At 62.5% G+C, this 15,050-nt stretch overlaps 1 protein-coding gene across 4 annotated transcripts in view; it reads right to left on the bottom strand.

The window, feature by feature from the left end:
• ARHGAP33 (Rho GTPase activating protein 33) overlaps positions 1-15,050 on the bottom strand; it is a 49,014-nt gene that overhangs the window by 32,741 nt on the left and 1,223 nt on the right. Inside the window, exons 2-9 of one of the 4 annotated variants that reach the window (XM_065574585.1) lie at positions 11,060-11,149; positions 6,686-6,780; positions 2,796-2,880; positions 2,205-2,291; positions 1,665-1,802; positions 1,327-1,419; positions 750-872; positions 276-353 (exon numbers count right to left, since the gene is read on the bottom strand). In XM_065574585.1, the coding sequence (XP_065430657.1) occupies positions 276-353; positions 750-872; positions 1,327-1,419; positions 1,665-1,802; positions 2,205-2,291; positions 2,796-2,880; positions 6,686-6,780; positions 11,060-11,149 (789 nt within the window). Of the gene's footprint in view, positions 1-275; positions 354-749; positions 873-1,326; positions 1,420-1,664; positions 1,803-2,204; positions 2,292-2,795; positions 2,881-6,685; positions 6,781-9,126; positions 9,855-11,059; positions 11,150-15,050 lie in introns of those variants that run through there. The other 3 variants (XM_065574588.1, XM_065574586.1, XM_065574587.1) reach the window with 3 other exon arrangements.

The following is a 15,050-nucleotide window of genomic DNA, read 5'->3' as shown; positions in this document are numbered from 1 at the left end:
CTCACTGCCGTGGTGGGGAAAGTCAGCCATGGGGTACGTGCTGGGGAGACCCAGTGCCAGGACCAGGGACTGGACACTGCCCAGACCCCAGGGCGCAGGGGGGGGCAGCTCAGCCGGAGCTGTGACCCCACACACCCCGAGCTGCCCCCCACCCTGCATTCCCACCCCCCCATGCCTCCGGCTCTCCCATGGAGCCCCCCCAGTGACCCGAGCGTGGGGGTGCAATGCCCAGTGGGGAGCGCCCCCTGCAGACCCTCCCCAACCTCCACACTCACCTGGAAGCCGTGCTTTCCTCGCCACCAGCTGACCTCCTCCTTGGGGGGCATGTCGATTACCGACACAATGTCCCCAACCTGCGCTGAGCAGAGAGACAGTCAGGGGGCCCCCAGCCCCACAGAGCAGTGCCCCAGAGGGGGCTCTGGGGCTGTGAGATTCCCCAGGGCAGTGCCACAGCTGGACAGGAAGGGGCTCCGGGGATGTGAGCTTCCCCAGGCAGTGCCCCAGCTGGGGCAGGGGAAAGGGCTCCGGTGCTGTGAGCTTCCCCAGGACAGTGTCCCATCTGGGGAGAGGGGGCTCTGGGACTGAGCTTCCCCAGGACAGTGTCCCATCTGGGGAGGGGGACTCTGGGACTGTGAGCTTCCCCAGGACAGTGCCCCATCTGGGGAGAGGGGGCTCTGGGGCTGTGAGCTTCCCCAGGACAGTGCCCCAGCCGGAGGGGGAGGGGGCTCTGGGGCCCCCCCACATCCCACCTCGAAGGACAGCTCGTCAGGGGCCTGGGCCGTGTAGCGCTTGATGACGTGGGCGGCCGCAATGGCCGGGACGTTGATCGAGGCCTCCTCGTTCACCAGCAGCCGGTTGCCATGATTATCGATCTGCAACAGAGGAGGTGCAAGAGTGAGCACGTGGCAAGGGGCAGCCTGGATGGGGTGTGGATCTGATCTGGGGGAGGGGGCTGTAGGTGATCAGGGGTGGGGTGGATACTGGGCTGGATGGGCCATAGGTCTGATGGGAGGGATACAGGGCTGGGGGACTGTAAGTCTGATTGGCAGGGGGGAGGGTGGGAGGGGCTGTGGGTCTGATGGGGGGACAGGTGCAGGGCTGGACGGGCTCATGGGTCTGATTGGGGGGTGGGAATGACTGGGGGGATGGGCCATGGGTCTGATGGGGGTCTGTGGGGTTACCGGCCTGGACAGGGCCGGGGCTGGTGTGGGGGCGGATGTTGGGTGGGATGGGCCCATGGGTCTGATGGGAGATGGGGGGGAAAGGGGCCCGTGCTGAACAGCCCCTACCGTTTCTCCCCCCACCCCCCCCAACACCCCATCTCACCTCCATCCAGGTGAGGACAGGCCCGCAGTTAATGTTGCTGTCCACAATGGCCGAGAGCTTCTCCAGGTACTGCCGCAGGACAGGGGCCAGCATCTGAGAGACAGGAGCAGAATCAGGGCCTAGCAACCACTCCCCTCATGTCTGCCCCACAGTGACGGCTCGCCTGGTGCTGAGATTCAGCCATCTCTGGGGCGGGGCAGCTGGGGAACAGCTGCACATAATGCTGTCCGGGGACGGCTTGCCTGGCACTGAAATGCAGCCACCTCTGGGGTGGGGCAGCCCGGGAACAGCCGCACAGCATCTCCCACAAGCTCTGCCCAGCGCCCCCCATGACTCACCTCAGCCTGTCCCCGGGCCTGGCAGGGCGGTGGCAGCTCGGGCAGCTGGGAGAAGCGGCGGTCGAAGATGCAGCAGTGCAGGTGCCCGTCCAGCCTGCAGAACTCCTCGTAGCTGCGGTGAACAGGCCATGTCTTCCCCTGGGGGCCAGGAGGCAAAGCGGGATGTCAGCGGGGGAGGGGTGTCGGTGCTCGGGGCGGGGGGGGGACGACACTGGTGAGGTGGGGCTGGGAGGTGCTGGGGCAGCTGAGGACAGAGAGGGGGTGGATCTGGAGGGGTCTAAAGAAGGAAAGTGGGGAGCAGTGGCACAGTGTGGGGGTGCCACTGTGGGGCACAAGAGGATGGACCAAGGGAGGATTGAAGGGGAAAGGGGAGGGGGCAGATCTGGGGGTTCAGGGGTCCCCTCTCCCCCACAGTAGTTGGCATGGCAGAGGGGACCCCAAGCTGGAGAGGAGGGACCTGAGTCGGGAATGGGGGGGTCCAGGAAGGAGGGCCCTGGGGAAGATTGGGAATGGGAGGGTTGGGGGGGGGGGCCCACTCACCCGGCAGGTGACCTGGACGATGAAGAGTAGCTCCCTGTCCCCCAGGGTACTGGGCAGCCCCTCCCCTTGCTCGGAGGCCAGCAGGAGCTGTGGGCACACAGCAAGTGAGAGGTGCCCCTGTGGGACCCAGGCATCACTTGGTGCAGGCTCAGCCCAGATCCCCTGAATGTCGTCTCTCACTCCAGGAGAGAACCCAAGTGTCCGGGAGTTCAAGTCCCCAAACCCGCATCTGATCCCCATTGGGACCCAATGTCTGGCCAGCCCTCCCCAGTTCCTGCTCCAGCAGGAGCCCCGCGGCCACGAGACACACCCACCTCCCCAAGGACCGAGCTGTCTGGGAGATGACCCCCACCTGTCCCTGTGCATGGGACCCAGGCAATCAGAAAAGCCCCCCAAATTGGACCCAGGCATCCGGGTGATCAGCCATCCTCACCCAGAAAGCACCTGGGAAGAGGATTTCCCAGATGGGACCCGGGAGTCTGGGAAGAGGACTCTACGGGCGGCGGGGGGGGGTACAGGAGGGGGGATCCCGGGGGGGGACCCAGGCATCTGGGACTGGGGCTCCCCAGGCGAGGCACGGCGGTCGCTCACCTGGATGTGTCCAAAGTCCACGGCCTCGTAGTGGAAGTGGGCGCAATCAGCCAGCTTGGGGAAATGGGCTCGGGTGATGGACAGCCTGGGGGGAAAGGACACCCCACTGAACCCCAGTGTGCCCCACACAGCACCCTATTGTACCCTACCCCTGCTGCAACCCACACAGCACCCCACAGTGCCTCACACAGGACCCCACTGTACCCCACCTCTGCTGTACCCCACAGCACCCATCCCCGTCCCCACTGTCCCCCAGTGTGCCCCACACAGCACTCCACAGCACCCCACCCCTGCTGCACCCCACACAGCACCCCACCCCTGCTGTACCCCACAAAGCCCCGCACCCCTGGTGCACCCCATACAACACCCCACTGTAACTCACCCCACTGGCCCCCAGTGTGCCCCCCACAGTACCCCACACAGCACCCCACCCCTGCTGTATCCCACAAAGCACCACACCTCTGCTGTCCCCACTGTCCCCCACTGTGTCCCAGAGAGCACCCCACTGTATCCCACCCCTGCTGTGCCCCACACAGCACACCACCCCCGCTGCACCCCACAGCACCCCACTGTACCCCATCCCCACTATACCCCACACAGCACCCCACCCCGCTGTCCCCACTGTACCCCAGTGTGCCTCACACAGCACCCCACTGTACCCCACCCCCGCTGTCCCCACTGTACCCCACACAGCACCCCACTGTTTCCCAACCCGCTGCACCCCATACTGCATCCCATTGCATCCCACCTCTGCTGTACCCCACACAACACTCCACCCCCACTGTCCCCACTGTACCCCAGTGTGCCTCACTCAGCAACCCACTGTACCCCACCCCTGCTGTACCCCACACAGCACTGGGTACCCCCAGCCCCTCATGGTACCCCTCAAAGCACAGATTACCCCAACATGCTGTGGTATCCAACTCTAAATAATCCCATTTGATTGAGCAAGAGCCAGGCATCCGCATGGGCCATTCTCTGCTACATCCCCGCACCGCGCAGCGGCAGGCGAAAACGCCTCAGCACCACGAGCCCTTGGGACAGGGACAGATCATCTGAGAGAAAATCTTGTAACGCCGGCGCTATATGAACCCCGGGTGCACCTGGCCCGGACACCGCCCGGGGACATCGCCTCCAAGTGGGAATTTTCCCTTGTTATGTTCTATGTGAGCCAATGTGAGTTTTACTGTTTTGCATGAATACTGTGTGTGCCTCAGTTTCCTTGTGTGCTGCACCAATACCTCGGTGGTGGGAATAGGGGTGTATGACTTTAGCTGAGAACCTCTGGGCAGGTGAAGCTGCTCCAGCTGCCTTCTATGACCGGTGCCCTTCCTAACCTGAGACCAGGAGGGGGATGCAACCAGGTGACTCTTTGGCCCGGAAGCGAGACAAAGACAAGGAGGAGCAACGGGGGTGTCTGAGGTCGGGTCGTGGAAGCTGGGAGTGTACTTGGGGGGCTGAAAGAGGGGGAATCCAGGGCATCTGGCCCAAGACTCCCAAAATGGATTTGGCTGAAAGTCACTGATTTCTGTGCTAACAAGTTCTGTTCTACGCGAATAATAAACCTGTTTTACTGGCTGGCTGCGAGTCCCTGCTGACTGCAAGAGGTGGGGTGCAGGGCCCGCTGGCTTCCCCAGGAGTCCCGCCCAGGCGGACTCACTGCGGGAAGCGCACGGGGAGGAAGGGGATGCTGAATGCTCCGAGAAGGTCGAAGCTTCTTGCCCTGGAGACAGTCTGCTCAGAGAGAGGAGACTCCCCCAGAGTCCTGACTGGCTTCATAGGGAGTAGTTCCAGAGCATCGCCCGGTGACTCCATGACAGACACCGCCTGGAGACACTACCCCGGGGACACTGCCTGCCTGCAGACCCAGACCCAGCACTGAGCAGAGACCTGGGCGAGGTGCAGGAAAGGGAACAGGGGACAAAGAGAGAGTCAAAGGCCTGGGACTGTTCAGCTTGGAAAAGAGGGATTGAGGGGGTAGGCCAGAGGGCTCTAAAAGCCTGGCTGGGGTGGAGGGAGTGACTGGGGGTGTTATTTACCCCTTCACCTAACACGGGCCAAGGGCATCCAGGGAAATTACCAGACAGCAGGTTTCGGACAAACAGAAGGATGGACTCAGCGCACAGCCAGCCTGGGGAACTCACCGCCAGAGGATGTGGTGGGGGCCAAAAGTGTAACAGGGTTCAAAGAACGAGCTAAGTTCTTGGAGGAGGGGCCAGGCACACGCTGTCCCTGAGCCGCTGACTGGCAGCCAGGGGCTGGATGCTCCTGGCCCTGCTCTGTTCCCCTGGCCCAGGCCCCTGCCAGGCACCGGACACTGGGCTGCCCCAGCCTGGCCATTCTTATGTTTGTACTTCGATGGTACCCGACACAGCACAGGATACTCCAACACTGCTGTACCCCACACAGCACCGGGTACCCACCCCCATGGTACCCCACACAGCATGGGATACCCCAATACTGCTGTACCCCACACAGCACCGGGTACCCATCCCATGGTACCCCACACAGCATGGGATACCCCAATACTGCTGTACCCCACACAGCACCAGGTACCCACCCCCATGGTACCCTACACAGCACGTGATACCCCAATACTGCTGTACCCCACAGAGCATCAGGTACCCACCCCCATGGTACCCCACACAGCACGGGATACCCAAGCACTGCTGTACTCCAGACAGCACGGGGTACCTACCCCCATGGTATAGCACACAGCATGGGGTACCCACCCTATGGTACTCCACACAGCATGGGGTACCCACCCCCCATGATACCACACACAGCACGGTGTCCCCAACACTGCTGTACCCCAGACAGCACAAGGTACCCACCCGCAGGGTACCCCAACACCGCTATACCCAGATAACATGGGGTACCAACACCCCATGGTATCCTACTCACCATGAGGTACCCAACCCCACATGGTAAGCCAGGTAGCACAGAGTAACCTAACACCCTGATACTCACACAGCACTGGGTACCCCAACCCTCTGCTATAGACAACCAGGGACCTCCAACCCCCCACAGAACCCATCCCCCCTCTGCAGTTCCCCAACCGGGGACCCCGACCGCAGACAAAACACTATTCTGTTGCTATATCCCAAACTCCAACCACCCAGCATACAGCACCCCCAGAATACCCCAAGCACCCTAATCAGGTAACAGCCATCTACCCAACAGCAAGACAGAGCCCAGTGTCTCCCCTGCCTCCTTCTATATCCCAGCCCTGGGACCCCCCCAGCACCTAGACACACGCCCCTCTATATCCCAGCCCTGAGACCCCCAGCACCTAGACACACACCCCTCTATATCCCAGCCCTGGGACCCCCAGCACCTAGACACGCCTCCCCCGCCCAATATCCCAGCTTTAATGGCACCAAGACATCCCCGTCCCCTTGTTATACCCCAACACCCTGGACTCCCTCGCACCCAGACACAGCCCATCCTCCCCACAGGCTATATCCCAGCCCTAGGACCCCTAGCATCGAGACATACCCTCCCTCCCGCCATATCCCAGACCCCCAAGCCTTCCAGCACCCAGACACGGACACGGCCCCTCGCTATACCTGAGCCCCTCGGACCCCCTGGCACCCAGACATAGCCCCATCCTTCCCCTGGAGCTATATCTCAGCCCAGGTATTAGAGGATGCTGTCATTTCTATTGTTCCTTTAATTGTCTGTTTCTCTAGCTGGACTCCCATGGGACACGTGCCCCCGAGAGGGGAGCCTGAGATCTGAGCCCTGCCCTCCCATCAGCGACCATCCAGCTCACGGGGACCCCAGCAGAGAACCCACTTGCTCCCCAATTGCATGGACGGGCCAGGCACGCATCATGCCACACTCACCACTAGGAACGCCTCTCCCGGAACAGGGCTCCCCTTGCTTACCTCTTGGGGGCTTTCCCCTTGACACTGGCGGCTGTGTTCCCCAGAGGGCGGAGCGGCCCATCCCCCGTCCTGTCCAGACTGTCCGTGCTGCGGGCCTGCAAGGGCAAATCAAACAGACCTCAGCACCAATTTACCATCCCCCAAAAGGAGCCCAAAGCCGAGTTGCAGCCACCACAGGGGGGGAGAAAGCTGGGGAGCAGCTGCACATAACACTGCACGGGGACAGATTGTCTGGTGCAGAGATGCAGCCAGCTCTGGGGCAGGGCAGCTGGGGAACAGCTGCACATAACACCACATGGGGATGACTTGTCCGGTGCGGAGATGCAGCTAGCTCTGGGTTGGGGCAGCTGGGGAACAGCCGCACATAATGCTGCATGGGGACAGCTCACCCAGCACTGAGATGCTGCCCCACCCCAGAGGTGGCTGCATCCCTGCTATATGACAACTGTCCCAGTTCTCCCCCCTGCACCATGTAATCCCATCCCCTTTGGCTTTAGCAGCCCACGGCGCAACAATCTCCATGGATCCGGTTTCCCGTCAATAATTCACACCCGAGCTGCCTGCTTAGATATTCTTTGCCATGACCCGCACCTCTTCCTGCAGCTCCCCGTTTTATCCTTTGAGACAGGCTCCCATCACCCCCAAATCCCTGACACTGCCCAGAGAGGTTGGGGGATTGCTGGGAAAGGGACATCTCCCCTCCTATCCCCACCAGACAGATTTGGGAGCAGGACCTTGTTGAGGGGTGGCGAGGGAAGAGTACAGGCACGGGCGGAGGTAGCTCACGAGGGGTAGAAGTCACCGCACCTGACAGCCCCAAATGCATATGGAACCCCAAATGGCACCCCAAAATCCAACCCAACCTGGGGCTGCATCAGAGCTGGTGTCCCCCTAGAGGGGAAAGACCCCGTGCCCCGTTCCCTGCCCTGGGGCTGGATCGGAGCCCACCTCCTCTCTGTCAGTTGCATGGAGGCTCCGGTTATTGATCGGGGAGGGCCTCAGAACCAGGTCAGGCCCAGAACCCAGAACTCTGGCCTGGCCCATCTCTCTGAGTGGGATGGGGGGGGGGAGTGGGGAATGCCATGTGGGGAAGGGGGTGCCTGGGCTTGGGGGGGGAGGGCAGAGCCCAACAGACCAGATCTGGGGGAGGGAGAAAGAAGACAAAGGGTGAGACAGACACGGAGGGTAACCCCCCCCATGCTCCTTCCCATCCCATCCCCCTGCCAAGGAACCGACCCCCAGAAACACCTGGCCATATCCCTGCTCCCCAACTGCCTCCCTTCCTCCCACAAGGGATTGCGTAGGAGGCACACACACACACACACACACACCCTGCACTCCTGCCACCTCCACGTTGGGGGGGATTAAGACACGTGGTGGGGGTTACATAACAGCTCCTTGCAATGGCCCAGTTCCTCCCACGGGGACCCAGGAAAAGCACACGATGCCCCCCCAAACCCCAGTTCCCTCTTCCCCAGCCCGGCTGCCCCCCAGATCACTCCCCCCCAGCCCAGCTGCCCCCCTTATCTCCCACCCCCTACCTAGCTGCACCTCCAATCCCTGCCCCTCGGCGAGCTGCTTCCCCATAACCCACCCCCAGCCTATCTGGCCCCCTTATAACCCACCCCAATAGTTTGGGGCTCTCTCCCCCCACAACTCTGGTGTGTGTCCCCATTTCCCCCACCTAGCTGCATCATTCGGGGTTAGGGGGCTGAATATCCCCCCACTGGATTAACAGAGACCCCCCCCCATTTCCTCTGCAAAAGTGGAGAGCACAACCCCTCATGGAGGGCTAAGATTGGGTGCCAGGTGATTTCAGGCAGAAAGGGGACAAGACCCCAAAATACAGAGCAAGACAGCTGGAAAAATTATAGCCCTCCCAAATAAAAACTGATGAGGGAAACCAGGCACCCCAAAATACCTACAGCGTGGGAGTGGGACTGCAAATCTCAGAGCATTTATGGGGTGATTCCCTTGGCCCCCAAAAAGAGAATTTTGGGGGTGTGGGGATTTTGGAATTTGGGATTTCCTGCAAAATCTCTCCCCCCCCACAAACACGAAAGTGAGAGAGGTGTGCACTGTGGGGGTGGGGATCCCCCACAAATCTTTATGGTCAGGGAGGTTTATGGGGGGGGGAAAGACACCACTAAAACTCCATAAACCCCCATCTGAGAGATGCCCCGAGGCGGCATTGTGGGGTATGGGGAATAGATCCCCCAATCTCAGAGACGCCCCGAAGGGGGATTAGGGGTGCAGGTGAGGAGACCCTAAATATATATATGGGGTTTGGGATGTGGGTGGGGCTAAGGAACAGGTGCATGTGAGGGGAGCGTTGGCGCCGGGGGCAGCATTTTGGGGTGGGTAGAGAGTTAAACAAACATGGGGGCACAATCCAATGGGGACCCCTCCCCGTCAGCCCAGACAATAAACCCCCCACTTACCACCATTGTGTCTCCGGTCCACTAGGAGAAGCCGGGGGTGGGGGCCGGAGCCATGCGGAGGGGGGCGGCATCTAGGGGGGCAGGACCCCCCCCGGGAGGGAGCGTGGGTGGGGGCGGTCAGCTCCCAATGGCCATGGGTCGAGAGCGGCACAATGGGGCGTGAGGGTGAAGGAGCTGGAGAGAGCGGGAAGGCGGCAGACGGGGAGGGGAGACACACACGGGGAGGAGGGGTACGGACGGACAGAGGGACGGGCGGGCGCAAGGTCAGCGCCTATGCCCAGAACAGAGCCTAGCCGGGCTCCGAGCCGGGAACGAACCGGGGGAGCGGAAGGAGGGAGGGAAGGAGCCAAGCAGACGATGGACGGAGGGGAGGGGCGTGGAGGGGGAGGCGGACGGAGACAGACAGACGGGGGAGCAGGGGCGCTCGCTCTCTCAGCCCCCCCCCCCCCCCCCGCGCGGGGAAGGAGAGAACGGGAAAGCCCCTGGGAGAGCAGGGCCGGGGACAGGATCCAGGGGTGCCCCCCACGTCCAGCCCCACCGGGAGGGGTCCCAGGGAGCGCCCCCGGGGGTGGGGGGCTGGGAGGGCAGAGGCCCCCCCGCGCCCGCTGGTACGTTCCCATTGAGATGCAAAGGGGCAGAGGCACAATGGGCCGGGCGCCAGCAGCTGGGCAACCCGCACAAAGGGGCTTCTGTTAGCCCGGCCGCACGGACACCCCCGCCAGGGAGAGAACCCAGGAGTCCCAGCTCCCAACCCCCGCTCTAACCACCAGGCCCCATTCCCCTCCCCAAGGCAGGGAGAGAACCCAGGAGTCCTAGCTCCCAACCCCCACTCTAGCCACCAGACCCCACTCCCCTCCCAGAGCCAGGGAGAGAACCCAGGAGTCCCAGACCCCCTCTAACCACCAGGCCCCACTCCCCGCCCCGAGCCAGGGAGAGAACCCAGGAGTCCCAGTCCCCACCCCACCCCCAACCACTCCTCTGCCGGAGCCAGGACTGGCTCCCAGCTCTGCCCCAAGACCCAGGCCCTTGGTGGCAGTGTCAGGGCTGGTAATGGGGGGGGGGGGATGCTCCTATGTCACTCAGCACAGGATACAGCACAAACCCCTCCCAGCCTCCCCCCACAGACTGACCTCAGCCCCTTCCCCCACAGACTGACCCCCAGTGCTCCACATGATTGACCCCCCAGCCCCAGTGCCTCACAGATTGACCCCCAACCCCCCCACAGACTGACTCCCAGCCCCAACTCTCCACAGACTGACCCCCTCAGCTCCTCCTCCTCACCTGAGCCCCCCCAGCCCACTATCTGCCCAGTGCGAGGAACAGGACGAGTTAGGATGTGGGGGGTGTCAGTGCCGGGGGTATTTGGTGTGGGGAGGGGATTACACCAATGAGGGGGTTGGGAGCTGCAAGGGGAGTGTGAGGGTGGGGGGTGTAGGGGGCTGTGGGGGGACACTAATCAGGGTGAAGGTGGGGGGAGAGGGAGGGAGGCTATGGGGTGGTCAGGGTATTCCACGCAGGGCTGTGGCTGCAAGTGATGGGGTGGCATGAAGTCTGTAACAGGTGGGGGGATGGGAAAGGATTGAGGGTCAGGAGGGATTGGGGGGGCTGTGTGGGGAAGGGGACCTGTGCGAGTCAGTGTGGGAGTCCCTGCTGCCCCCTGCTGGGGGGGATGGGCCTGCTCTGTGTGTGTTGGGGGGACTGTCTGGATTCAGGGGTACCAATCTGGGGGGACTCCTCAGGAGAGGGGCTGCATATCTGTGTCAGGGCAGAGAAGTTGGGGGGCTGTGCTTTGGAGAGAGATCAGGGAGCAGCATTGTGGTGCATCTCCCAGACCCCTCCAGGAATCCCTGCCCTGCCCCCCAGCACTCGTGCCCCCCCAGACACTGCCCCATGGTGGGTCGGGGGGATGCCAAGTTCCCTTTCTGCTCCCTACCGTGGAGAGTGAGCGCAGACGGGGCTTCCACTTCTGCTGGCTGTTGTCCACCAAGGAGAATCGGCGCAGCATGCTGGGGGGCTGGAGATCCTGAGGCAGGGAGGGGGTCAATGATAGGGTCCAGCTGTGACCAGGGTCCCTGCCACACAGGGACACTAATGAGAGGTCCCTTTGCGGCCTTACATGCGGGTGTTCCCCAGCTGCCCCACCCAAGGTGGCTGCATCTCAGTGCTGGGCAAGCCGTCCCTGTGCAGTGTTATGTGCGGCTGTTGCCCAGCTGCCCCTGAGGTGACTGCACATCAGTGCTGGGCAAGCATCCCCAGAGGTCTAAGCTGTCTGGATCAGATCTCGCTCCTGCAGATGCTGCTTCTGCTTCCTGCCCGCATTTGGGAACCGCAGCAGGAAGCGGCTGGGGGTCGCCAGATCCCGTCGGCACTAAATCTGTGGGCTGAATTCTGAGCTAAGGGTGAGCTGGGTGCAGGCTGGCATGGCTGTGCTCATGGCACTGAGATCCCCTTGTGCACACTTGCTCACAAGTCTCACGTCAGCGCCTCCCTGCCACACATGCTGGCCCGGCCCTGTGCACCTACATCAGGGGTGGGCAAACTTTTTGTCCCGAGGGCCACATCTGGGAATAGAAATTGTATGGCAGGCCATGAATGCTGACAAAATTGGAGTTGGTGTGCAGGAGGGGGTGAGGGCCCTGGTTGGGGGTATGAGCCAGAAATGAGTTCAGAGTGCAGAAGGGGGCTCTGGACTGGGGTGGAGGGGTGTGGAGGGGAGTAAGGGCTCCAGCTGGGGGTGCAGGCTCTGGGGTGGGGCTGGGGATGAGCAGTTTGAGGTGTTGGAGGGGGCTCTGGGCTGGGACCGAGGGGTTTGGAGGGCAGGAGGGGGATCAGGGCTGGGGCAGGGGGTTGGGGCACGCGGGGAGGCTCAGGGGTGCAGGCTCTGGGTGTCGTTTACCTCAAGCGGCTCCCAGACGCAGTGGCAGAGGCGCAGCCAGGCGGCTCTGCACGCTGTCCTGTCTGCAGGCACCGCCCCTGCAGCTTCCATTGGCGGCAGTTCCTGGCCAATGCGAGCTGCAGGTGCAGCACTTGGGGCGGGGGCAGCGTGCAGAGCAGAGCCCCCTGACTGCCTCTATGCATAGGAGCCAGAGGGGGGCCATGCCGCTGTTTCCAGGAGTCATGTGGAGTGGCCCCCGACCCTGCTCCCTGGCTGGAGCACTGGAGCGGGGGAACTCGAGGGCCAGATTAAAACGGCTGGCAGGCCGGATCTGGCCCACAGGCTATAGTTTGCCCACCCCTGACCTACATCCTCCTGGGCACACTCACCTGTGCCCAATGCACGAGGCTACTCTGCCCCCATCATGAACATCCCCCCTTGCCTTTGGCACTAGCCACAACTGTCCTCTTTATCAATAGTCCAGCACCACTGCCTACATTGGTGGCTCGCCTGGCACTGAGATGCAGCCACCTCTGGGGCAGGGCAGCCAGGGAACAGTGACAAATAATTCCACACAGGGATGGCTCGCCCACAGATGAGATGCAGCCACCTCTGGGATGGGGCAGCTGAGGAGGAGACGCCCAGGGACGCCACACTGGGGCCAGCCTTCACTGCATGGGGAGCGTGCCCCCTGCTAATCCCCCACCCTGCTCCCTGCAGCCCCCCGGCTGTTCCGGAGGTTTCCTACCCGCCTCCCTGCCCAGCCCGAGGCTGCGAGATCACCGCCAGGGCAGCCCCAGCTGGACTGAGACTCGCCAAGCAGGGCAGCGGGTTTCAGAGAGCAGGGCTGGGGTGGTAGCACTGTGGGGCTCTGCCAGGTATGTCCGTGGGCCCAGCTGGGTCTGTCCCACTGTCATGTGCACAGCGCCCCTCCGTGCCAAGCTTAGAGATGGAGCAAGGCTCGGGGGTCTGAGAGCAACATCCCCTAGCACAGGCTGGGGCTGGATCGAAGCTGGTGCCCCCTGGAGGGTAAAGGTCCCATGCCCAGTCCCCGCCCCCCAAGCCAGCTGGTTGTCAGATTCTCAGTTGGGAGCTGGCTCCGTCACCTCCAACATGGTCTGTGGCTGTACTGGTGCCATCACGTCCCACAGAGCTTCAGCTTTCATGGGCTGCTAAAGCTTCTGGCCTTAGTGGTTAGGATAGAGGCTGCCTGGGTCTGCTGAGAGTCTGTGCCTGTTGCTGGGAGAAGGGGGGGCTGCCTGCGTGTGACCAACCCTGCAACACTGCCTGGGTCAGCTGAGAGTGGGGAGGGGAAGCTGGCCTGCCCCTCCATGATCTCCAAAGTCCAGTGTCCCTGACATTCACGGTTTCCCTACTGGTGATCTTGGCGGCAGAGGGCACAAAGGCTGGGTGGAGGGCAGGGAGGGAAATGCAGAAGGAAGAGACAAGCCGAGGGGGAAGTGCAAGTGGGGAGGGTGGGAAAGGAGGGAGCAAAAAAAAGGCTGTGTTGGGAAGTGGGGCGGGGACAAGGGATTTCCCTCCCCACCCACTGGGAATGCAGATGGGCTGGGGCTTTCCCAGGAGGCTGGGGGAGAAAGGACCCCCATGCAGGAGTTGGAGAGGGGCTGGGGGGTCAGTGAGTGACTGACACACATAGGGAGGGCGACTCAGCCCCTCCAGCAGGGGACAGCACACACAGAGCTGGGCTCATCCCCTGCGGGGGGGGGGGGGCAGTATTCACACGCACACACACAGGTGCCAGCTGCACAGACGTGGGGCAGAGGGAAACCCCGGTCCCAGGGAGTGGGGCTCCATGTGGCCCAGGGAGGCAAGAAGCTGTGTCAGGAGCCAGAGTGGCTCTGGCCAGCATCTGGGAGCAGGGCCAATGGGGGAGTGTACAAGTATACATGCAGATGGACAGATGGCTTCATGTGGGCATGGATGGAGAGACGGGCGGATGGAGGGCTGGGTGTGGGGAAGGACGGATGGATGGAGGGGTAGAGGATGTGTGTGGGCAAGGGAAGGGGTGGGTGTGGGGAAGAATGGGGGGGTGGAGGGTGCATGTGGGGGGCAGATGGAGGGAGGAGTGGGTGTGGGAAAGATGGATGGGGATGGGTGGAGGGTGCATGTGGGGCAGTGTAGATTGGTGGGAGGATAGCAGATGTGTGGAGGGGGGCAGATGGAGGGACCATAGACCCATAGCAATGTGGGGCTAGAAGGGACCTGGAGAGGGCATCCAGCCCAGACTGGGATTTGTCTGACCTGCTTTGAGAAGCCCCCTGCCCGCCCCATGGCACCTGCCAAACTCCCTGCATGCAATGTGCAACCTAAGCCGGCCTCGTGGCACCGCCACCCTTTGCACCTTGTCCTGCCGAGAGGCCTGGCTGCCCCTCTGCACAACATGCCAGAGCCGGTGTCTCAGCTCCAGCCTCCCAGCCCCAGGTTTCAGTCTCTCCTCCTTGCCCAGGCGCCCAGACCTTTCCTTCTTGTTGCTTTCCTTGGGGCTTTGCCAGCGGCCGCTTCACTCCTGTTGCACAGGGCCCAGAACCGGACCCAGGACGCCAACCGAGGCCTCCTCAGCGCAGCCACAGGGCTGCTCCTGTCTGGCTCCCAGGCCCCTGCTGACCCAGCCAGAATGACGGGCTGTCTTGGTACTAGTATTACTCTGGTGACTCATCTCTAGTTTGTGACCCACTCTCCACCCAGCTCCTTCTCTGGCAGACTCTCCTAGACTAGCAGCACCAGCTGGGATCTGGGCAGTGGTTCCCCCCTCAGACCAGGGCTACATTCAAATTGTGCAGTGGTAGAACCACGCCGCTCAGGGTGTGAACTCCCCCCCACCCGAGCGACAGCTGCACCAGCCTAACCCCAGTGCATACGGCACCCTGGCGACCCGAGGGTGCTTCCCAGGGATGTCGCTACCTCTCTCACGGAGGTGCCGCATAGCTCTCCGGTCGGCTCAGTGGCACCAGGCAGCATTGCATCGACCTGCCTTAGCCTTGTATTTTCCACGTGACCTCCGTGAATTTCATCCGGTGGCTCCCAGGCC

This window comes from Chrysemys picta, chromosome 20 (assembly GCF_011386835.1).
Source record: "Chrysemys picta bellii isolate R12L10 chromosome 20, ASM1138683v2, whole genome shotgun sequence".
In the NCBI taxonomy this organism is placed as follows: domain Eukaryota; kingdom Metazoa; phylum Chordata; order Testudines; family Emydidae; genus Chrysemys; species Chrysemys picta.
This window is presented reverse-complemented; position numbering and strand designations above follow the sequence as displayed.